Source organism: Phocoena sinus, chromosome 2, assembly GCF_008692025.1.
Source record: "Phocoena sinus isolate mPhoSin1 chromosome 2, mPhoSin1.pri, whole genome shotgun sequence".
In the NCBI taxonomy this organism is placed as follows: Eukaryota; Metazoa; Chordata; class Mammalia; order Artiodactyla; family Phocoenidae; genus Phocoena; species Phocoena sinus.
Window position 1 is genome coordinate 42196285 of NC_045764.1, and position 24359 is coordinate 42220643.

At 40.4% G+C, this 24359-nt stretch overlaps 1 protein-coding gene across 1 annotated transcript in view; it reads right to left on the reverse strand.

Moving 5' to 3' along the window:
- AKAP13 (A-kinase anchoring protein 13) overlaps positions 1–24359 on the reverse strand; it is a 332091-nt gene that overhangs the window by 216705 nt on the left and 91027 nt on the right. The window contains 1 exon segment of the mRNA XM_032623794.1: positions 20574–20617. Within this exon segment, the coding sequence (XP_032479685.1) occupies positions 20574–20606 (33 nt within the window). The 5' untranslated portion in view covers positions 20607–20617.

Sequence of the window (24359 nt, forward strand, 5' to 3'; positions counted from 1 at the left end):
GTTTTTTAGAATTCTAAGAGTATGAGCTTTTTGTTTCAATGTACAACCCTGCCTCTCAATCTATTCTTGTTAATAAGCAAAGCTAAACTGGTTGAAGGGAGTTAGCTGGTGGCTTTAAAAAGCAGCCTCACCCTCTCACAAATGTTACACGGCTCTCTGGAACTGCTAGAGTAATTAGGTCAACACTTCAAGAGACAGTCACCCCTCTGCTAACAGGACCAGATATTTGGTTAAAATGCAGAGACCATAAGGATTTTTATTAATTCTTGACAGAATAGTCTTCTCTTCCTTCTCTGCCCTCCCAGAGAGTAGATGATTCAAGTGGGGACATTCTATAATTAAAATCTATCAGCTTGACTTCTGTTCCACCCATCTCCCATACTCATCCCCCTAGCTTCCTTGGATATTCCCTGGTCACTTCTCTTGATTTTCCTCTAAAGTCATCTATGAAATTGGGTCTCCAGGCTTCCAGGCTAGCCCTTCACACAGTAGGGGGCCACAGAAGAGTCTCCTAAATACAATCTGATCAAGTTACTCCCCTGAAACTCACGGATGGTCAACAGGATAACATCCTAACTCGGGAGCGCGTCCCTCCCACCGGCGGCAGACAAGGCCCCCACAGCCTGGCCCTTGCTAACCTCCCCAGCCTCCCCTCCCTCCCGGAGCCTCTCCCCACACACTCACCACAATCATACCAAACCAGGAGGATGCCAAGAGGCTGAAGCCTCACTCTCACTACATGTCTCACTCACTACCTGGCCATGCTGCTCCCTTTACCTGTCACATCCTCCTCTCACCTGACTGATGACTGGCCCAAGAGAGGACAGCATGAAACAAGCCCTGCCTTGCTTTCCTGAGGAGACACCTGGGCTCCTTCCTCAGGGGAAAGGCCTCCTTACCTTATCTAACACACTATGCCTCACTCACTGAACGTAGGTCAAGGTCTCTCCAATCCCTCCCCTGTCTGTGTAATGGGCATGTGTCCGGGCAATGGCTCAGGAGGGGAACCCAACTCGTCAAGTTGAACCACACCTGCCCAGATCTCATTCCTGGCCCAGGATACAACAAACCGTGAGACCACGAAAAGAGATATTCAAAGCTGGCCAGTGGGGACACTGTCAACTACACCAAGATTAGGAATGGGAGGCATCGCTTTGGGAGGCAAGGTCACTGGCCTTGAAGTCGCATGACTCAGAACACCAGCTTCAGTTGTCACCAGCTCTGTGACTCTTCTAGGAGCCACCTCGAGTCCTTCTGGGGAACCACTAGATTGTAAACTCCACAAGGGTAGAAGCTGTGTTAGGATATCCATATATTTGAAGTGCCTGAAATAATTTAATAATGGCTCTTTCATCAAGTGCTCACTGTAAACCAGCACCACTTCAACTGCCTTACACAGATTAGGGTTACTATTTAATCCCCTTAAGTACTAGTATTTTAACAAGCATCTAGCAGACACAGAATAAATGTCCCCACTCATTCACAAGTAAATAAAAATATCCCCCATTTCAGAATCTCCATGTTTTTACTTTCTTTTATACTCTCTTCTCGTAAAATATATTATTTCTCAAACAAAGCAAAATAAAGTAATAACTTTACTATTTTGGGGTTTTATTTAATTATGGGTGAAGGACTGTAACTGGATGGCAAAATTGGCTTTATGACACCTTCTGAAAAGCAGCCATAAAGGAAGGGAGAAAGAGTTAAAAACCCGATTAGTTTTAAAGGTAAATTATAAAGCTTTCTTAAAGCTGGTTAAGCTTCCTAACTGATAATAAATAGTTATATGGGCATTAAGCGATCCACAATACTTGAAAACCGTAAAGTAGTAAGAAGAAATATTCTACCATTTCAGATGATAGCAACATTTTTCTTATCCAGCCTTACTGGTAAAACCATTGCATATAAATATCCAGAATTTGTTTTTTTTTGTTTTTTTTTTAAGTTTTCCTTTTAAAGTGTCAAAATTTTAAAAAGAAATAAATTAGCTTTATGAAAATCTAACTAAGGTGCATTACACATTTCCCAGTCTTCTTAAATGCGGACAGGGAAGGGCAGGAGTGGTAACTGAGCAACTCCCATGTGCTAGGAGCTCTATATGTGGGGACAACAGTATTTAACGGTTGAAGAGTAAATGATGTATGTGAAGCACTTCTCAAAGAACCTGGTACTTAGTAAGTATTCAATAAGTGCTAGATATTGTTGTCATTTTAAAAATCACATTTAACCCTCACAAAAACCCTGTAATACAGGTATTACCCTGCTGAATTTTACAGATGAAGACTCTAAGGCTCCTACAGCTGGTTAGTACTACAGCAGGAATTTAAAACCATATCTACTTGACACCTACAAAGGAGTCACTTTTCTCTACACAGGTTCTCCAAGTGTTGTCTGAGAACCAAAAGTATCACCCGGAAGCTTATTAGAAATGCAAATTCTCAGCTCTGCCCCAAGCGGAGTAAATCAGAAGCTCTGGAGCTGTGGCCCAGCAATCTGTGTGTTAACAAGTCCTCCAGGTGATTCCCATGCAGGTTCAAGTTTGAGAACCAGTAGGCTGCACTGCACTGTACCCCACTGGAATGGTTATCATAGAAGGTCTAGTGTCTGTCCCCAAACAGTTTCCCTTCTTTGCAAATAATTCCACTTTTCACTGTCTCTTTCTGCCTTCAATAATCCCATCAATACCTTTATTTTACAAATCCTCAGCAACAGCCCACTTCTTCCCTCACCATGGAGGGTAAGCGCCGACACACAGTAGCAGTACACTGACATCGGGAGGCCGGCTTCTGAAGTAAGAAAGGCTAGTGTGAACTCCGACTCTATACTAGATGCACGACCTCAGCAACTGGCTGAAGCTCTCTTGCCCTATTTCCTCACCTTTTAACATACAGAAGACAAAAGTTATCTCATGAGGTTGTTAGTGTGATTAAATGAGAAAATGAAAGGACATGTAGCATAGTGGGCAAGTACCAGAAGGTATTCAATAAATGGAGGCTCCACAGACATGGAAAACAAACTTGTGGTTACCAAAGGGGAAGGGGGTGGGAGGTAGGGGCGCAGAAAAAACAGGAATTTGGGATTAACAGGCACACACTACTATACATAAAATAGATAAACAACAAGGACCTACTGTATAGCCCAGGGAACTATGTTCAATAACTTGTAATAACCTATAATGGAAAAGAATCCAAAAAAGAATATACATAGTATGTATATGTGTGTATATATATGTATGTATGTATACGTATAACTAAATCATTTTGATGTACACCTGAAACACTGTACATCAACCATACTTCAATTAAAAATTAATTTTTTAAAAATGGAGGCTCTTAGGATTATTATTTTAATACAATATGCATTTCTGCTGCCTTCTACTGCATATACATACATTACAGCAAATGAAAAATCAAGACCACAACCCCATAATCAACAGGAAGACTGGAGTTGGAATCTCAGCACACCACTTCTTAAAATGCCCACTTTTGTCTCATAATAAAGAAGACCCACTTCTAATTCTGAGACCTAGTAAGATATGGACAACCTATAACCATACTCGTACATGTGGCAAGGATAAAAGAACCAGTTGTATGGAGATCTGGAAAACGAGGATTTGTGGAGAAGAGACACTGGCTATGAGAAACACCCACAGTAGTAGCTCCTTCATATTACGCTGCCTGGGATCCCTTAACCACACAAGATAGGATGAACCAGACAATGCTGGCAAAACCTAATAAGCTTTAATCAAAGTAGAATTTAAGAATGCAGGAAGTGACCAAAGAGGAATTCATAGTCATGAGGGTGAGTTAAGATCACCCCTGGCCTTTTAACTAGTTCAAGAAGATGACAGGAATGGCAGAAAATAAGTCCACAATCAGATTGGTGGATCCCATGGACCAAAAAAGGAATGTACCACTGCCTGAGTAGTAAGATAAAACTCACATTTCCTTCTGTGGACATAACAGAGAGACAGCTGAAAATTCCATCCTAGCTGCCAGATGCTCTGTATATCACACGGGGTCGGCAGTTAATCCAAACACAGAGCTTTGTGAAGGGCTCCAAGGATGCACAAGGGCCAACAGCTCTTTTTTGGTTTAAAAAAGAACAAACAAGCAAACAAATCTCTGAGAGTACATATGATGTTCTCTATACTTAAAGATAAGGACCCACATGAAAGGAAACAATCAGAATCTCTGGAGGAGAAATGTGTAGGAATGAGAAAAAGTACTAAAGATGCACATCACCAGTTCATTAATCAATCAATAAATTAGTGTACCTCTCAGAAGAATCTAATTTCTACAGCCCTGCTGATACAAATATATTCCTAATATTCTATCTGTATGGAGCTATTTTCGGATTTCTGAATTACAGATTCACTGGGGTGACTCTGAAACTACCTAACAATTTCATCTCGGATGGCACAGTAAATTCCAAAGAGGGCAATAAAGATCTTTAGTCTTATAATGAACTTACTAAAACTTTATTTTTATTTTTTTTTACTGAAGTATAGTTGATGTACAATATTCTACAAGTGACATGTGTACAATATAGTGATTCACAATTTTTAAAGGCTATACTCCATTTGTAGTTATAATAAAATGTTGGCTATATTCCCTGTGTTGTACAATATATCCTTGTAGTTTATTTTGTACTTAATAGCTGTACTAAAACTTCAAAATATAAATCTTACTGTCTCAGTTTCCCCATCTGTAAAGTAAGAAAACAATTCCTCCTAATTCACAGGTTTGTCAAACCAATGAAGTGAGATTAGTACAGAAAGAAGCAAACACAGGGAGTTCCAAGTAAAGAGCCCATACACAACACAAAAGTATTAAACTATTTGGGTTGAAATTCAGTTTTTCATCACGTATCATTCCCAAGTTTTCCTAGAGGCCCCATCTCAGGGGTCAAAGTGACCCTTTGTCACTGGTTCCAGGTCACAAAGTCCCCTATGTTGTTTGATCTCTTGAGTGGCCTACCCTTCAGGGTCGTAAGTTTTACCTCCCCCCACAAAAAAATCTCATCTTTGACTAAACAGACATTTATAACCATCCATGCATGCAGCAAAGCTCTTTCCCAAACAGCTGTAATTCTATTATATTTAATCAAAAACAATGAGAACCTATTATGTGCAAGGTACTGTGATAGAAGCTGAAGTTAAAGTGAGAGCAATAAAAACAACAACTCAAGTATAAAGTCTCTGTACTCAAGATAGACACAGTAAACGAAAAAAGGCATGTAAGCAAAAGTGCAATCATTTAAAATGCTTGAGGTGTTATAGTGAAGTCTGTGCAGAGTAGCTGGGGCCTGGAGAGAGGAGTGATAGATTCCACAGGAGGCTGAAAGTTCAGGAAGGGCTCCATAGAGCCAAATGACAGGAACTGCCTACTGAAAGCTGAGCAGTTTTCTTTGTGTGTGTGTTGGGGGTAGTGGAGAGGGTTGACTGTATTTCAGAGAGAGGGAGAAATGCAAAAACTGTTTTACCTAGCTGAAGGCTAGCACACACAGAGCTGTAACTGGTTTCCCTGCAGTACCACTCACTCAGCATAGGGTCCATAGCTAAACTCCCAAAGGCTGACTTCAAATTTTTTAAAATTCACTGATGCCGTCCAAAAATCCATTACAGAAGCCTGTTTACAACACCATTCCAAAACCCAGGTGCTCTTATGAGTTCCATTTGCATCATGAACTGCTCTGCTAACTAACTATAAAGCAGATCTGGCTTTAATTATTCACAACCACACAAAGAAGAAATGAGGAATCTTAAATGACATAAAAATACTGTGAAAAATAATGCAAAGTATTAACTCCCTTAATTGAAAATCACTACCACCTCCTGCTAAGAAATAAGCAGTCCTGTGTTCAATATTGCACACCTTGACGTTATTTTGCGTCAATAATCTAGTAATAATTTACTCAGGAATCCACCATAGATCCATCCATTTGAAACAATGTCCTACTTAATGCATATCATTTCCCATATATCTCCAGCCAACCACTGCTGATGGGTTAACAGTCAGCCATGTTGGAAGAGCTAAATCTACCCAAGAGGCTCCAATTTAATTCACAGGAAAGGGGCTTTTAAAAGTATCCTTTTTGTTCACTTGATTCATGCTTAATCACTGGGGTGCATCAGAGTCATCCGGAGCGCTTATTTAAAAATAGCTTGTAAGGCTCCACCCCAAGCATTCTGATTCAGTAGATCTGGGTTGGGTGTGAAAATCTGCATTTTTAACAAGTTTCTAATGATGTTCACACTGGTGGTTAGGGACCACACTTTGAAAACCAGTGCTCAAGAACAATTCAGCTAAAAGTCAGTCCGGGTAACCTCTCACACCAATGATTACTGTGAGCAAACAATGTTTATAGGATCTCTATCTTACATTTGAAAAAGCGATGGCAAGCGGAATTCAGTGCTAACGCCAACCTCTAAATGTAGAATGTGATATAAGCATCAGGTTTTGAGCTCCCAGGTCAAGAGAGGGTGGTAGCAATTTGAGGGACTGGTAGTAAAACCATCCTTACTTAGAGAGACTAGACAGAAAGGGCAAGAGTTCTGAGTTCAAACCTCTGTTTCGGGCTTCCCTGGTGGAGCAGTGGTTGAGAGTCCGCCTGCCGATGCAGGGGACACAGGTTCGTGCCCCAGTCCGGGAAGATCCCACATGCCGCGGAGCGGCTGGGCCCGTGAGCTATGGCCGCTGAGCCTGCGCGTCCGGAGCCTGTGCTCCGCAACGGGTGAGGCCACAACAGTGAGGGCCCGCGTACCGCAAAAAGAAAGAAAGAAACAAACAAAAAAACCCTCTGTTTCACCTCTTACTAGCTATTGTCCTTCATCTATAATATGGGCCTCACAAGGCTGAGGAGAAAATGTACATAAATCACCCTACCTGGAAGGTGCTCAGTAAATGTTGTTCCCCTCCTCTAAGCAAACAAGGGAAAGAGCTGTCAACACAAGTGCATGTGCAGAGATGCAAGAGGAAGCCACCCGATATGTTTATACGCTTTTGTACTGTCAAAATAAAGGAGATGGGTCTCTTTTAAAAACTACCTATATATTTCAAGTTTCTATCCATCATTTGTGAAATATGCTTATACCATTTAATCCTCACTACCAACACCACCACCACCGCACCCCAGCCCCTCCGCCACAGGCTGTTGTAAAGACACAACTGTTCTCCCTCAGACTGCCGAGGCAGCTCCTCCCTCGCCCATTGGTGCTACACCATTCTCCCTCTGCCTCTCACGGTAAAATCCTCGGTGTTCATATCTGTGGCTCTTTGATGCTTTCAGTCATTCTACCAAACAAAATCCATTTGTTCTTCGGAACAGCTTATCATCCTCACATGCATTCAGCACACTGTAACAGTGAACAGGCTACTCACTTGAGAGTCCCTCACTGCTCTTCCTCTGCTCTCCCCACCTCTCCATAAATGTTCTTTGGGTACTACTTTCATCATGTTACTATCTGCCTAATCAGAAGACCTCCAGTTGCTCTCTATCCTGCTTGTAAAATGCTATATTCCATCAGTGCTGGCCAGGAAAATTTTCTGCAATGATGGAAATATTCTATATCCGCACTGTCCAAAATGGTGGCCGCCAGCCACATGTGGCAACTGAGCACTCTGCAATGGAAGAACTGAATTTTTAATTTTATTTCGTTTAAATTAATTTAAATGGCTACATGGGCCAGTGACTACTATATTGAACAGAGTAGATCTATACAATCTCATCTCCACATATTCTCCCCTGTGAACTGTCCTCTCCAGTCAAGCCAGATCCCTCACCACCACAGATAACACCATGTCCATACCTTACTTCTCCCTTCTCTCGCTCTGCTCTTCCCTTTCTCCACAGCCAAATCTGTCCAGGCTAACAGAGCCCCCCATCTTTCCTGAAGGCTTCCCCATCATTTCTGCCAACATCTCATTCCTCTCCCTGCTATGAACCGTCACTGTGTAAACCATCCTGTATAAACTCATCCAAGCACCTGAACAAGTACTGCTTGTGCTGTCATTTAACTCTTCAAGCATCTGAGCCCCGGTGAAAGAATCTATTCCTCTAAGACCAGGTCCTCCATTCACTAACAGGTGCTTCACAAACACTTGGTGAATGAGCTAAGGGTACAGAGCACTACATTTTGGTCTTCTTTGGACAGCAAGACTTCTCTTCACTAGAACCGAATGGAAAATTTAACTCCAGCCCCCCTGCCCCATATCCAGATGCTTGGGAGACACCAAGTTATTGTAACGGCATCATGTACACAGACCCTGAAAAGGCTTTGACCTCTATGTATCTTCATCTGCTCTGAAAATGCCAAGGAAAAATAAGAAAATGCTACCTGCAAATGCAAAATCTGTTAACTTCAAAGCACGTTTCTGGAGATGGATTAAAAAGTCCCAACAGAAGGAAACTGAAGCTCTTGCTCTGTAAAACCATCAAAAGCTAAATTAAGGAACACTTGACTTCCTTATTTCTTCTGGCACTAGTGACAAAGTTGTCATTATTTAAACACAGTCCTCAGATCTGGATGGAAAGAGCCTCCAGGCTACAAAATGTTGGAGCTGACCCATCAGACATGTATTGTTAAGGCTAAGACAGGTAATTCATTTAAGAGATCAGAAGGCTGATAAAGCTCTCTTTGTAAGAGAAAAATGTGGCAAAGTAATAGCCAAGCGAGAGGCATAGCCAGATTAGTTCAACTCCTGCTATGGAAACACATTTCCCAGGAAGAGATAAAATGTTGCTATTACGAAATAGGTCCTCTTCCCTAAAAGGAGGCAACTGAGAAGATTAAAGCTGGGGTAATTTAAATTCTGCAGCCCTTCACAGCTTTGATTATTTATGCAAACTATACTTATGCAAGAATAAACTGTTTTAATTGCTCATTTTAAACCCTCTTCTTTCTGAGCACATCTCCACTTGCACTCTCACCTTCTGGTCCTGTTTGGGCTCTGAGGCCACTTCTGATTAGCACACACACAGCATATTCATCCACTGCACAGAGTCCTCTTCACTGAGGCTGGACACAGAAGTCCAGAGTCAACAACAATCCAATGTGATGGCAGGAAATCACTCTAAGTTTTTCTCAAGATCTAAATGTGAGTCAAATGGAAAGGCTCTTCTGTTCCCTTTTTTAAACGGGCTTGGGAATCATTCACAGGATTTGAACCCTAGGTCCACCATAGCTGCAACCTAAGACAAGTCAGTTACCCTTGGAACCCTCACTCACTGGCTCTAAAGTAGAAATACTGACCAAATCTTTTGTCTCTTGTGAAGATTAATGAGGGAATGTGTATAAGTGCCCACCAGGGTACCCTGCCAAGAAGTTGTTCTCAAAAAATACCAGCACCCTAACCCACTTTTCCCTTCCTTGAGAAAACAGAGAGCAACATCATCTTAATAGACGGACCCTATTCTAATAGAAATAGTTATAATCACTGGATATTGCTTTGTTCATTTTAAATGAAGAAAGGAATCCAGTGCCAAAGATCTACCTTCCTATGATGTTCTTCTACTGTCAGGATGTTCCAGGCAAACACTCAGTGGTAAGGAAAAAGAGAAATGCGAAAGGACATAATAAACCAGATCTGTTGGGGTTCTGGAAATTTGTTTTGTAATCAGAATGGCTCTTCCCCTTAAAAATCTAATAAATGTGGGTTTCATCTCAATCATATGGCAGGTAATAAGTATCCCATACATAACCTTGCTGCACGCTTAGAACAGAATTTATACCTCACATCTATCTCTCTGCTTCTAAAAAAGTATTTAGTTTGTGGGCTTCCCTGGTGGCGCAGTGGTTAAGAGTCCGCCTGCTGATGCAGGGGACACGGGTTCGTGCCCCGGTCCGGAAGATCCCACGTGCCGCAGAGCAGCTGGGCCGTGAGTCATGGACACTGAGCCTGCGCGTCCGGAGCTTGTGCTCCGCAAGTGGAGAGGCCATAACAGTGAGAGGCCTGCGTACCACAAAAAAAAAAAAAAAGTATTTAGTTTGTAAGGTAAAAAAAAATGCCTTTTGGTTTTCCTGAGGGAGACCTAGAGATGTGTTCAATAGACCACAAATCTTGGGACACCAAAAAAAAACCCACAAGTTTATAACTGAAGGATCTGAGAAATGAACCCCAAGTTTTTCCTCTTTAAATGTGTCCTTATGGTCATTTTAGCTAGTGAATCATCAGCGTCCAATATAAACCTTCTGAGTCAGTGTTAAGAGTCACAACCATGCATTCTGGAGTGTCATTAACCATAAAGTGCCCAATGCCCCCTGGAACACTTTGGCAACCAGTAAGGACATTATTCTAATACAGAAAAACATCAAAAACCTGCAGGAGCTGCACTTAACAAGAGAAATGCCTCACTTACTGTTCAAGGGCCTTGACCTTCCCTTCCTTTCACTAGTCCAAGGCTAAAAAGCCACCCACCCTCCTGAAGATAAGTATCTGACCAAGTAATTCACCAGGATGGCTATTACTGACTTGGTACATCCAAAGTTACAACCCACATTTTATTTTTACTCTTTTTTTCTACTGAAGAGGTATTTCAATTAATAACTGTAAACTACTCTCCAATGTGTCTACAGCCCAAAAGACATTCTAATCCTTACCTGTTATACTTTGAAAAAGAGTTCAACGCTATCTTTTCAAATATTTCTCTCTTCTTCGGCATTCCCACAGCTACCTTTTTTCCTCTGACTTAGCCCACTTACCACCAGACTTATACCACAACTTCTCTGTATGTGTACTCTGAATCCTAAATTCAAGCCACTGCCTCCTGCACACTGGCTGGGCTAATTATTTGCAGATCCTGCTACCTGACCAGATCTGTCACAACCCCTGTGAAATTTCAGGCAAATCCCTCAATCTCTCTGTAGCTCAGTTTCTTGACTCTTCCCGCAGAGTGAGCTCAACCACCCCGAAAATACAATGATCCCTATGACTCATCAAATTGTTCTCCAGTCCTGACCTCTCCTACAAAGTGCATCCCCACAGGGAGCGCTGACTATGGGACAATCACTTGGGTGCATCATCACAACTTTTTCTCCAGAAAAGTAAAGTGATGAGAGGAGAAAGGAAGTGACTTTCTCTGGAATAATCCCGATCTCCTTATTCTTGACCCCTATTGTCTCCTTGTGCCTTGTAGACCTTCAGGTTTGGCCTGGCCACATTTCTTCTAGAATTAGCCTGAGGCCTGAGATAAGAAGCATCCAAAGACCCTTTCATGCTCCTCCTTCAGAAGTTTAAAAATCTTTCATCCCCTTCAGCTGTTAGTCTGGGGGAGGATTTATTTACTGTTGCTAATGTCCAGTTGCTAGGTTGCTAGGTCCCCTAGTGCTTAGTGTGTGGGGCTGGTGGTAGGGCCTATTTTGTTTTATAAATACCAACCTTTGCTTCTTCATGTGCCTGGCTTTTTCTTTTATCACCGGATAGCATTCCCCATCCCCCCCTATCCTTTCTGGGAAAAGTCTGTGCTTTTTTTTTTTTCATTGGGGTATGGTTGTTTTACAATGTTGTGTTAGTTTCTACTGTACAGCGAAGTGAAGTAGAGTTCCCTGGAAAAGTCTATGCTTTTATCTTGATAATGAGAAGGGCTCTAGAGCCAAAGGGTACATGTACTATGTTCATAAAAATTATTAGCAGCCACGTGGTTTGCTGCATGTTGTTTACTGTAAACAAGTGGCTCAGACCTTAAGTCCCATAATGGCTAGAGATAATAGTTCAGGACTCAAGAGATATAGGCACCTTGTCTAGCATGCCTTTTCAATTCGCTAAATGACTAGGTAGGTTAGTTATTTCACAGAATACATCTCTGGAATAAAATCAGATACTCTAGGCTACACTTTGCAGGGATGTTCTACATATCTCCTTACAATTATAAGAAGTTACATATGCACAATAGAGACATCGTTATCACATTTATTTCCTTGTTAGCAATACTTTTAATCACAAAGATGACATTACTGACTGTTCAGGACTCATGCAAGGTAAACTTAATCAATAATGAAACTTGGGAAACAAATGAGCATCTTTATTTTTTTTAACAAGCAACTTTTAAAAGGCAGTTGTTCTGTCAAAAAGAAGCAAAGCGCTACAAAATAACTGGCTAACTGGCCTATACTCTTCCAAAATGTCGGTATCATGAAAGACAAAGAGAAGCAGAGGAACTGTTCCTGATTAAGAGATTAAAGAGACTGTAAATAAATACAGTGTGTTATTCCGGATTAAATCCTGAACTGGGGAGAAGAGGGAAGGAGGATGCTATAAAGGACATTATTGGGATGATCAGAGAAATTTGGATATGGACTTACATTACATAAGAATATTACATCAATGTTACAATTCCTGTTTTTGTTAATTGTACTGTGTTTCTGAAAGAGAATGTCCCAGTTCTTAAGAAATCTATGCTGAAATATTTAAGGAGGATAGGGTATGATGCCTGGGAAAAGCAACTTTCAAACGGTTCAAAAAATATATGTAATACAGAAAATGATGAGCAAATCACATTTAGGTCACACCTAAATGTTAATAAAAGATAAGTAGAGGTGAAGTTGCATTCTTCTAACTTTTCTATAAATGTGAACTTATTTCAAATAAAACATTTAAAAAATTTAAAAATATGGGAAATGGAAGACTAAACTTGGGTTACTTATTTTAAAAAGGACTTTATATGTGCAAGTCTCTATCACATTAAGTGGGATGAGATTTGTGTGTTTTATATAACAATTATGGACAACAACTGTGCATGTCAGCTTGGTATACAGAAGAAAGACAATGGGTTTGAGAGTCACGATTTCTGGGTAAAGCCCTAACTTTTGCATATACTAAATGAACCATCTTGAGCTCTTATTTCCTCAAGTATTATGAGGGTAAGAATGAAGCTTCCTCCACCCTCACAAGATTGCTGTGAGAAGCAAATGATATAATGTATTCAAATGTGCGTTTTATTTTTTTTTACATCTTTATTGGAGTATAATTGCTTTACAATGGTGTGTTAGTTTCTGCTTTATAACAAAGTGAATCAGTTATACATATACATGTGTTCCCATATCTCTTCCCTCTTGCGTCTCCCTCCCTCCCACCCCTCCAGGCGGTCACAAAGCACCGAGCTGATCTCCCTGTGCTATGCGGCTGCTTCCCACTAGCTATCTACCTTACATTTGGTAGCATATATATGTCCATGCCTCTCTCTCGCTTTGTCACAGCATACCCTTCCCCCTCCCCATATCCTCAAGTCCATTCTCTAGTAGGTCTGTGTCTTTATTCCTGTCTTACCCCAAGGTTCTTCATGACATTTTTTTTTTCTTAAATTCCATATATATGTGTTAGCATATGGTATTTGTCTTTCTCTTTCTGACTTACTTCACTCTATATGACAGACTCTAGGTCTATCCACCTCATTACAAAATGTGCATTTTAAACCAGGAGGCAGTATATGAACATGCACTCTTGTTTTTAAGGAGTTGTCATCCAGAAAGGTTACAGGTGATGCAAATGAGTGTTACACCAGTAGGTGAAGCATTCACAGAAAACCAGAAAATGAAAGGACTACGATGAAATCCTATCATACACCGTTCATTTAGGTTCACAAATGCACTTTGAAAATACATTTTTTTCTCCCCAGAAGCAATTCAACCATGAAAGAATATAAAAACTAAGCAGAAATTTTTAATTACACTGCCCTTTAACAAATGAGAGCCAAATCTGCTTTAAAATGTTCCTCCGTTCAAGAAAATCCAATTTACATCTAAAACACGGATCTTAAAGATGACTACAGAGTACTAAAACTATTTTTCCTCAGATGGGTAGTCCAAATTACTATGCTTAAACTGCCTGAGAATCCAGTCTGCCCAGGGCCCACAGCTCCACATTAGGAGTAATCCAATATCCCTAAGAGGCCTGACCTGACCCCGAGCCACTGAAGGCTCTGAAGTTCAGAGTACACTCAGAGGTGGGTGCTGTGCTGGGCTTCAGACGTGATGAAAGGCAGGCCCTAGGGAGGTCACCCAATGGTCTGTGAAGTGCTTCAAGATCAGGCTTTTCCCTGTCTCCTCCCTGAGTCTCCAAGCTCATCCAGGAGAGGACGCACCCCGCCCCCTCTGCACTCTTGAATCCCCGCCGCCATTTTTTCTGTTCCCCACACGTATCAAGCCTAGCCCTCACTTTAGAGCTCTGCACTTGTTCCCTTGGGCTAGAACACTGTGCCAGGATCTGCACGTGGCGGGCTCCTTCTGGTCATTCCGGTCTCAGCTTAACTGGCCGCCCCTCAGAGGCCTTCCCCGACCACCCAGCCTAAAATAGCCTCTACTCAGGCACAATCACTTCACATCCTATTGTTTTATTTACTTTCATTAAACTGTTCTTCCTGATGTTTTCTTGTTTATGATTATCTGCCTTCTTCTCACTACAATACAAGTACCGGAAGGGCAGGGACCCTTCCATTCTGTTCATGGCTAAATTTCCAGCATCCAAAAAGGGGTTTGCACAAGGCGGGCACCTGAATGAAAGAATTCCCCAGCTCCAGCTCAAAATTCACTTCCAGTACTAGCGTGTGATTGAAATTTAACAACTCCAGGAATAAAAAGTCAAAGACTCACATGCACCCCAGATTTCTGGAACTCCTTCCTCCTCTCTTGATTCAACTTTGCCTTCTCTGCCATAGTCCACTATCCTAATTCCATCCACTCTTATCCGCTCAAAGGACTCATCTATTCTCAGAGTCAAAAGTACCAATCTCTTAAAGATGACTCAAACTCTCTCTAGTTCAAAATCAACTTTCTTACTCCATAGCTCCGAGCCCACATCTCCCGCTGTAATCAGGACACCAATACGCCCTTCAACACGTCTAAAGAACAAAGTCATCACCTTCCTTCTTTTCCACATTCACACTCAAGTCCTCAATCAACTATCATTCATTCTTTTTCACTCCCCCCATCTAATAAAGTATTTAGTCCTACTGCTTCTTTTAAATATTTCTTGCATCTGCCACTGCCTCTCCATTTTTACTGCCACTAAAGAACCTAGGCCCTCCCCACCCAGAGGGACCCTAGGAAAGTTATCAACGTTTTTACCACTGCCACCCAAAGGTCCTGCAACTGCGATTCTCACACATGCACCTGGCAGTAATCAACATTTTTGTAGAGGCTGAGGGAAAAACCTGACCTGGTAATGTAACTAGTCTGCCTAACACAAAGGGTGTACTTGTGGAATCACAGAGCTGACAGGTGAGGAAACCAAGGCACAGCCAGGTTACACTACTGGCAGCCGAAGTTCCAGGTTCCGCGTGTTCCACTGTAAACAGTTCACAAAAATAACTCATTACAACAGCTTCATTTAAACACTCAACAGTACTGCTACCTGTACAGTGGGACATTTCTTACATTTTAACTATTGCAGCTTATTGTGGGCACATTTTTATTCAAAGACTGGTTAAGATGATTATTTGGAATATTTGGAATCCAGCCTATTTTTCTTAACTTTCAGGTAAAAGTCCTTCTCAGGATCCAGTGTTTTTCCTTATTAACTAGCAGTTTTCTCTCTTCTGTTGATGACATGTACCCCTAGCATATCTCAAATCTAAACTAAAAGAAAAACTTCAACACACTCTATTCTTTTGCTTAGTACTTCTTCCTCTAGGTGCAGAGAATTGACCCCCTTACCAACGGACTGTCCTGTACAGTTACAGTAGTGCCCCCAATCCTCAGGGGGGTACATTCACCCCCAGTGGATGTCTGAAACCATGGACAGTACTAACCCCATATATTTTTTTTCCTATACACACACACCTGTGATAAAGTTTAATTTGTAAATTAGGCACAGTAAAGAGATGAACAACAGTAAATAATAACAAAATAGAACAATAACCATTATACCTGTAAAAGTGATGTGAATGTGGTCTCTCCCACCCTCTCTCTCAGAGTATCTTATTGTACAAATTTAATGCCTCTTCCATCTTAACAAAAGAACTTATCACATACTGTGCCTGTAACTTTTGCAGTCTGAAGTGTGAAAGCAAAACCAGCATGAATCTGTTCTTCCTTCCTCACAATTTCATGGATAGAAGACTCATCTTACCACAGATCTTAGCAACCTCAGCAAACAAATTTTTTTCTTTCATTATTAAGTCAAGAACCTTCACGTTTTCACTTAAGGAAGCACTTCATGGCTTCTCTTTGGCATATCTGAATTGCCAGCATCACTACTCTTGCACTTTGGGGCCTTTAAGTAAAATAAGGGTCACCTGCACACAGCACTGAGATACTGCGACAGTTGATCTGATAACCCAGACGGATACTAAGTGTCTAGCGGGCAGGACACACTGGACAAAGGGATGATTTAAATACGTCCCCTACAGGACGGAGCAGGATGGTGTGAGATTCCACCATGCTACTCGGAGCAGTGCACAATTTAAAATTTATGCATTGTGGGACTTCCCTGGCAGTCCAGTGGTTTAAGACTCCACACTTCCACTGCAGGGGGCACAGGCTCGTTCCCTGGTTAGGGAACTAAGATCCTGAATGCTGCATAGCATGGCCAAAAATAAATAAATAAAATTAATGAATTGTTTATTTCTGGAATTTTCCATGCGTAATATTATCAGTCCATGGTGACTGCAGGTAACTGAAACCACAGAAAGTGAAACCGTGAATAAGGGGGAAACTACTACACTTTTCTTCACCCAAACAGTGTAAATCCCTGAGACTTGGCTTAGTTCACTGAAAATGGAGTACACTGTCACTCTTTAAAAAGGGATAAACAATTGCCTCAATAAGTATTACTGCTGATCGACATATTTGAAATCTGAAATTTAAAATAGTCTTCCCCAGTAGAGCCTGCCCAACACATATATCATATATAAAGCACTACTTTATTAAGTATATTCCCCAGAACGGATGTCTAAGAACCTTGCTTCCCTAACAGAACGAAGCTTTTTTAAGCTTCATAAGCTTTACAGTGGTTTCTATGACCAAGCCCAGAAAATACAGATTTAAATCACAATTTACCATCATCGATGAGCTGTGTGACCTTATCACAGTATCTTCAGAACTCATTTCCTCATCTCTAAAACGGAGAGGTTGAAGCAGATATTATCTGAAGTCTCTATTAACTCTAAAGTTCTCAAATTCCATGATGAAAAGTTCAGAAAACTTATAACTGATCTCTCTGCCTCCACTCTCTCCTTCTAAATTATCCAGCAGACTACCACCAATTAATTTTCCCAAACTACTACTGTATTAGCTTTCTATTGTTGTTACAACAAATTACCACAAACTCAGAGGCTTAAAAGAACACAAATTTTATTAGCTTACAGTTCTGAAGGTCAGAGGCCTGAACGACTTTCACGGGGCTAAAATAAAGATGTCTGTGTTCCTTCCAGAGGCTCTGAGGAAAAACTGTTCCCTGGCTTTTCCCAGCTTCTAGAGGTGGCATTCCTTAGCTCATGGACCCTTCCTCCTTTTTCAAAGCCAGCAGCGTGGCATCTACAAATCTCTCTCTGACTCCCCCTCTCACTTACAGGAATCTTTATGATTACACTGGGCTACCCATATAATTAAAGGACAATCTCCAGTTTCAAGATCCTCAGCTTAATGAAATCTGTGAAGTCCCTTTTGCCATGTGAGATAAACATTCACAGGTTCTGGGGATTAAGACATAGACTCACTTGAGGAACCATTATTCTGCCTACCACAACTACGTAGTTATATCAGCCCCCTGATCAAACGCTTTCAATGGCCAAAAGCAGACAGAGACATCTGAAGAAAACTACAGAATATATCTTTTATACAAAGACACAAAAATCCTCAACAAAATACTAGCAAACCAAATCTAGCAACACACAAAAAGGATTATACACCATGACCAAATGAGATTAATCCCAGGAATGCAAGGTTGGTTTAACATTCAAAAATCAATCAATGTAATTCAGTAATGGAATGAAAGAAAAAACCCACACAATCATCTCAATAGACAGAGAAAACGTTCAACAAAATCCAACATTTTTTCACGATATAAATACTCAAATTAGGAACAGAAGGGAACTTCCTCAACCTGATAAAGGCATCTATGAAAACCCACAGCTAGCAACATCATACTAATCTTAATGGTGAAAGACCAGATGCTTTCCCTTTAAGATCAAAAACAAGACAAGGATGTCTGCTCTCACCACTTTTATTCAACTCTGCATTGGAGGTTCTACTCAGGGCAACTAGGCAAGAAAAAGAAATAAAATAAAAAGATTGGCAAGGAAAAAAACTATTGTCATCATCTTGGATGATGAAAATCCTAAGGAATCCACTAAAAAAGTACTAGCTAATGAACAAGTTCAGCAAGGTTGTAGATTAAAAGATCAATGCACAAAAATCAGTTGTATTTATATACTAGCAATGAGCCACCTAAAAATGAAATTAAGAAAATATCATTCACAATAGCATCAAAAAGGATAAAATACTTAGGAATAAATTCACAAAAATAAAAGGCATGTACACTGAAAACTACCGATATAAATCACTGCTGAAAGAAACTGACCTAACGAAGGATGACCTAAATGAAAGGAACAGAATTGAGTGTCCAGAAGTAACTCCTTACATTTATAATCAATTGATTTTCAACAAAGGTGCCCCAGAAAATTCAACGGGGAAAGAATAAAATTGGAGGAGTACCAAAAAAATTGCTGTTCACAGCAGCATTATTCAGAATAGCCAAAAAGTGGAAACAGCCTAAATACCCATCAGCTGAGGAGTGGGTAAATAAAATGCAGTAGGTCCATATAATGGAATATCATTTGTCAATAAAAAGGAACAAAGTACTTATACTTACACTCTAACATATACCTTATATACATGATGCTAAGTGAAAGAAACCAGTCATAAAAGGCCAGGTATTGCACGACTCCATTTATACGAAATTTCCAGAACAGGTAAAACCATAAAGACAGAAAGTAGATAGTGGGTGCCATGGGCTGGAGGAGGGGGAATTGATGAGTGGCTGCTAAAGGGTGCGGAGTTTCTTTGGGGATGATAAAAATGTTCTGAAGTTAAGATAACACAACTGTGAATATACTAAAAACCATAAATGAGTGGATTTTATGGTGTGTGAATTTTATCTCAATAAAGTTGTTCGGGACTTCTCCAGTGATGCAGTGGTTAAGACTCTGCGCTCCCAATGCCCAGGTTCGATCCCTGGTCAGGGAACTAGATCCCACATGCATGCCACAACTGAGAGTTCTCATGCCACAACTAAGAAGCCCACCTGCCGCAACTAAGACCCAGTGCAACCAAATGAATAAATAAATATAAATATCTTTTTAAAAAAGGACTTTAAAAAACAAACCAAAAAATAAAGCTGTTTGCTTAAGTCCAAGGTATTCAATTCATGTGCAAACCCACTGGTGAACATAATAAATTGTCTCCAAGTAGTCTGGAAAGAAAATGTGAACATAAAATATCTTCTAAGAACACATATATTTTTCTTTGTATGTTACATTTAACATAGAGATAAACTATGGAGCATGATCACATGAATGCTCTATGATAGAAAGGTATATGACTTTAATTAACACAGCATGGTTAAAAATAAATACAGAAAATGAACAGCCTGTTTATAAACACCATTAAAAGCTCCTCAGCGGTCACAAAATAAACTCCGCGCACCTTCTTGTGTGCTTTCACAACTAAGCGTCACCCACCTCTTCAGACTTATCTCCCATCACCCCCAACACAAATTCAGCAGGGCCAGACTTTCCACTACCATCCTTCCCCGCTCACTGAACAACATGCTTACTGCCACTCATCCCTCTACCATCTGGTCTGTGTCTTGCACAAATTCTGAGGATTTTTCAGCCAACGAAATGATCCTTAATCTTCAAGACCTGACTGAAATCCTGTCCCATCAAAAAAGGTTTTTTCACGTCTCCAGACCATACCAACCCCAAACCCTCCAGCCTCTCACAAGTATAACTATCCATACCTCTAAGCCAGCTCCTCACCAAACAGGCACTTTTCACCACTCTGATTCAGATAATTCACTCTTACAACATTTAAAAAAAAAAACAAAACACACACACACACACACACCTAGAATTTTGTTTTTCCAGCCTCGATTCATTCATTTATCCATTTCATCTTATAATTCCCTCACTTTAGGGAGATGATACATCAGCTTTCACCCAGATTCTTAAAGTAAATAGCACTTTTGCCAATGAAAGAGTGCCACCTAGTTGTGGCACAGTGTAACTGACCATGGCAGTAGGAAGCTCTACATACTACTTTTACAGAAATGCACTGTACGTAAAAACAAGCCGGAGTATCATTTGGCAGGGCAATGCAATTATTTTATACACGCATCTTATCACCACGATCAGTCTATCTCACAAGTCTTACGAGCATTGTTTGTTCTGAGCTCAGTACCATGCATTATTATTTAATATTTACTAAATCAAATTCAATTTAAGTGTATTATGCCAATAAATTCATGTGTTGACGGTTAAAAATTCCTTTGATAATCACATGAGAGCATTTTTTGAGTTTATGATAAGAAATAAACAGCAAAAGTTAAGTATAAAATGAAATCTTGTGATTTACTCACATACAATGGAGCTTGTTGTGGATTAAGTTTCATGACCCAGGACACTGAAACAGAAAAGGGAGAAATAAATGAGAATAAAATTAAGAATTATCATCAAAAATCTAAAACCCTCCAAAAGTCCTAGATGTCAAGCAAGGTTACAAAAGCACAATCACAAGTCTGAGATTACTGGATGTCCGGCTTTCCTTAGAGGTTTGGGGAGTCAAGGTCAAAGACTGCAGAATGCCTTGTAGCCCCGATTCCATCCTTTCAAGTGGGGAGAAAGATTTTCTGATTGAAAAATAAAGACAAAAGGCTTCACTGTCATAGAAGAAGTTTCAACAACAAAACCAACAGGATATTAAAATCAGTTACCAAAGCAAGAACAGTGTGTGTGCAGTTATACTTTTACATAATCCCCCAAACTCACATAATGCTACCTAACCAGGGATTTCCCCCAGTCTCACTGGGGCGCTTAGGGTAGAAGGGTTCGGCAGACCACTAGAGAGCCCTCTACCTCTCAACCCTCCTCTCAGAGAAGGGGGGCTACTGCTGGCCTCCAACAGCTAGAAGTTGTCACTTTCCTCAAAATTAATAGCTGGATTCCCTGTGGTTACCTGCACTAAATGAATTCTCACAAAAATCTTAGGAAGAACTTTAGAGGAGACTTCCAGCATTACATAATACATTTGTGAATATTGAGAATAGCATGTTCTTAAAAGTTTAACTTGGTAATTTGACCAGGATTTCCTCTAAGCCAAAATGATCATCATCCAGTATTGTGTACTTCAGAAGGGCAGGTCTTCTGCCAAATACAATGAATTTGAGAATAAGCTGATCCCATCTTCACAAGAGTCAGAGAAGCAGACCCAAGTGATTTCATTATAGTCAACTTCAAGTGTCTTACCCATGATAGGGGACTGGATTAAATTATTATCCAGCAATATAAAAAACAACAGTACAGGAATGTCATTCATACATGCAAAAAAAGATAAAATCCCATATGTGGTATTACACCAGACCAGATCACAAAACCGTAACAATTAACTGAAATCCCAACAGCATAAACCGGAGGTTATCCAAGACCAAATTTTAGAATAAAAAGCAATGCCTTAGCAACCGTGCATAACTCCAATAACAGAATCCTCTCAATATTAAAATTCTCACAAATCTGCCAGTTTGGTCAGGCTGTGTGTGTCTGAGGATCAAGGCTCACCCAAAAAAAAAAAAAAAAAAACAAAAAACAGTTATCACACACCTGTGGAAAAAAAAAAATCTATAACCAGGCTCCTAAGCACAATCACCTCCAACCAGCAGGCCACGGGTTTCACTATGTTCTGCTGGAAGACATGCTCACAGCCAGGAAGCCCCCGCAGTGACTGACCACCTCCCTGCCTGCCCCGTTCATCCTCTGGTCTACCAGAGGATTGTAAGAGACTTCCCAGCTCAGGGCACTCTTTCCTTTCTGCCGGCCTTCATTTAATGGTTTTGTACCCATAGGTGCTAAAAATCACCCGCAAAAATCCACACTGAAAACCAAGCTTGAGAAATGTAGCAATAACCAATGCTTTTAGTAGAAAAATAGAGATTTCCTGGCCATCAGGTGCAAATAGCAAGCATAGATTAAAAAAAGAAAGACTGAAGATTGAGTACTTTCTCAACGCATTAAATATCCATTTAATTTAAAATTAAGCTCCCTGTGCTCACTGGTCTTTTAATCAGCTTTCCAGGTCCTATTCAGACTTACCTGGGACAAAAGACTAAAAGAACCTATAAATTTCTGAACCAATTTGCCTTAACTAACTTCTGAAGTGTTCCTGTCATCCCAAGCAGAAGAAATATCAGGGGAAACCAAAACAGGAATTAACACTTTGTAATCCATAAGGTTTGGAGAAATCCACAGAGACAAACTAGTGACTTAACAGCCCTCTGATGCTTCTTGATTTGCCAAAAAACCTAGAATGATGTGTATAAGGACCACAAACATCAACTTATCTGATGTTCCCACTGCATTTGACGAAAGATCTGGTGAAACTCACTTGGCTCTAAGGGCTGATGCCATCTGAACTGTCTGCAATCATGAACTTGCCTAAACTTATTTCAAAGCCAAACCCATACAAGTTATTCTGATATGAGGATTAAAGAGGGACGACAAAGTGTCCACTCACACTGGTCAAAGGCACAGGTCATTGTTGTGTTGGCAACACAGCCGTTGAAAGAATACATCAGTCAAAAGTCATCGAGGTAATGACCCTAGAAGCATAGGATTGGTAAATTCACATTGCCTTCAGGCTTCTTCAATGCTGACACACCAGGGGAAAGCGAGGACTAACATTTATAGAGCTTTATATCCAATATAATTTTTAATCCCCATAAAAAGATATTATTTTCTCCCATTTCATTGGGAGGGAAAAGTTCTTTCAATGATTAAATTATTTAATATCAACATCAAGAGGTGGGAGAACCCAGTTTCAAACCCCGTCTGACGCCACAAGTTGACTTGCCCTACGTCTAGCCCTCATTCTACAAGCAATACAGACTCTCTTTGACTTTGTTAATTCAACTGTCACTGGGCGTCTCCCATGTGCCAGTCACCGTACTCAAAGCACTGAGAGTACAGAAGCTTCACAGAGCTTATTCTAGGAGTAACACAGATAAATAAAGCATTAAAATAAACGGTTTTCAGAGAGTGATTAGTGAGTGCTATTGAGAAAAATAAAACAGGGAAGAGGGAACAGGAAATGAGTAGGATACAGTTTTAAATATGGTGCTGAGGGGAGGCCTCTGTGAGGTGACTTTTACCCAAAAAATCAAAGAGATTTAGAAAGCTAGTAATACAGATAATAGATGAAAGACCCTCAAACTGGTCCTAAAACTCAAAACTCAGAGTTGCGATGCTAAACCATCGAAAACTTGCTACGTAAAATGCCTCAACTTATTTCACACATTTAAACAAACTTACTTTACTTACTTGAGAGCTGTGTTCCACAAAAAGGAGCATATTACAGGAAGGCAGTCTTTTGGGTCAAAGTAAATGCACTTAAAAATCAACGTATACACCAAGACCAATTTGGAGATCACTGGACTCTTTGCTTTGCCAACAGAATTTTTATCAAGCTTTCCCAAATGGAAAATTAAAGAAATGCACTATGTCCATCCAATCATTTCATTAAGGAATTTTAAGAGAAAACCCTGGAATTTCTTCCTTACCCAATAACTAACTAGTGAGTGACTTTGCACAAGTTCACTGGGTTGCTTCCATGTAACACAAGCACAACATGTGACAGACACAGTGGGACAGTAAAGGCTGCATGCCATTTGAAAGAGACCATGAAGAAAAGGAACTATCGAAACTCAAAGATTTAAATGATGTGATTTTAAGTATGTTCACCAACTCTGCCACTCAGTAGTAACCTGCTACAGTTCCGAGGAGTCATGAATTCAGGGGGTGTGAAATAATTACAAGCACAGTAATTAAGTATTTTTATTCTTTCCACATTTTGCATTTTATTTCAAAATGCTCAAAGGAAAACCAAATTTAATAGTTTGCTATTGTATAAATGTCACACGTTCACTTTATGTCAAAACAAGAGTCAACCAATTTTAATGTAACTGTCTCAATTATACAAATCTACACACTCCCACAACACCCCCATGCAAGAAGTCTCAGGGTGCTGCTGATTAGGATCAGACTTTGTGCTGATGATCCCTTCTTGCACTTTAACATAAACTATCACCATAGGGTGCAATGCACAAACCATCATCAGAACGTACACCAGTTTTGTACGAACATTAACAGTAGCAAAA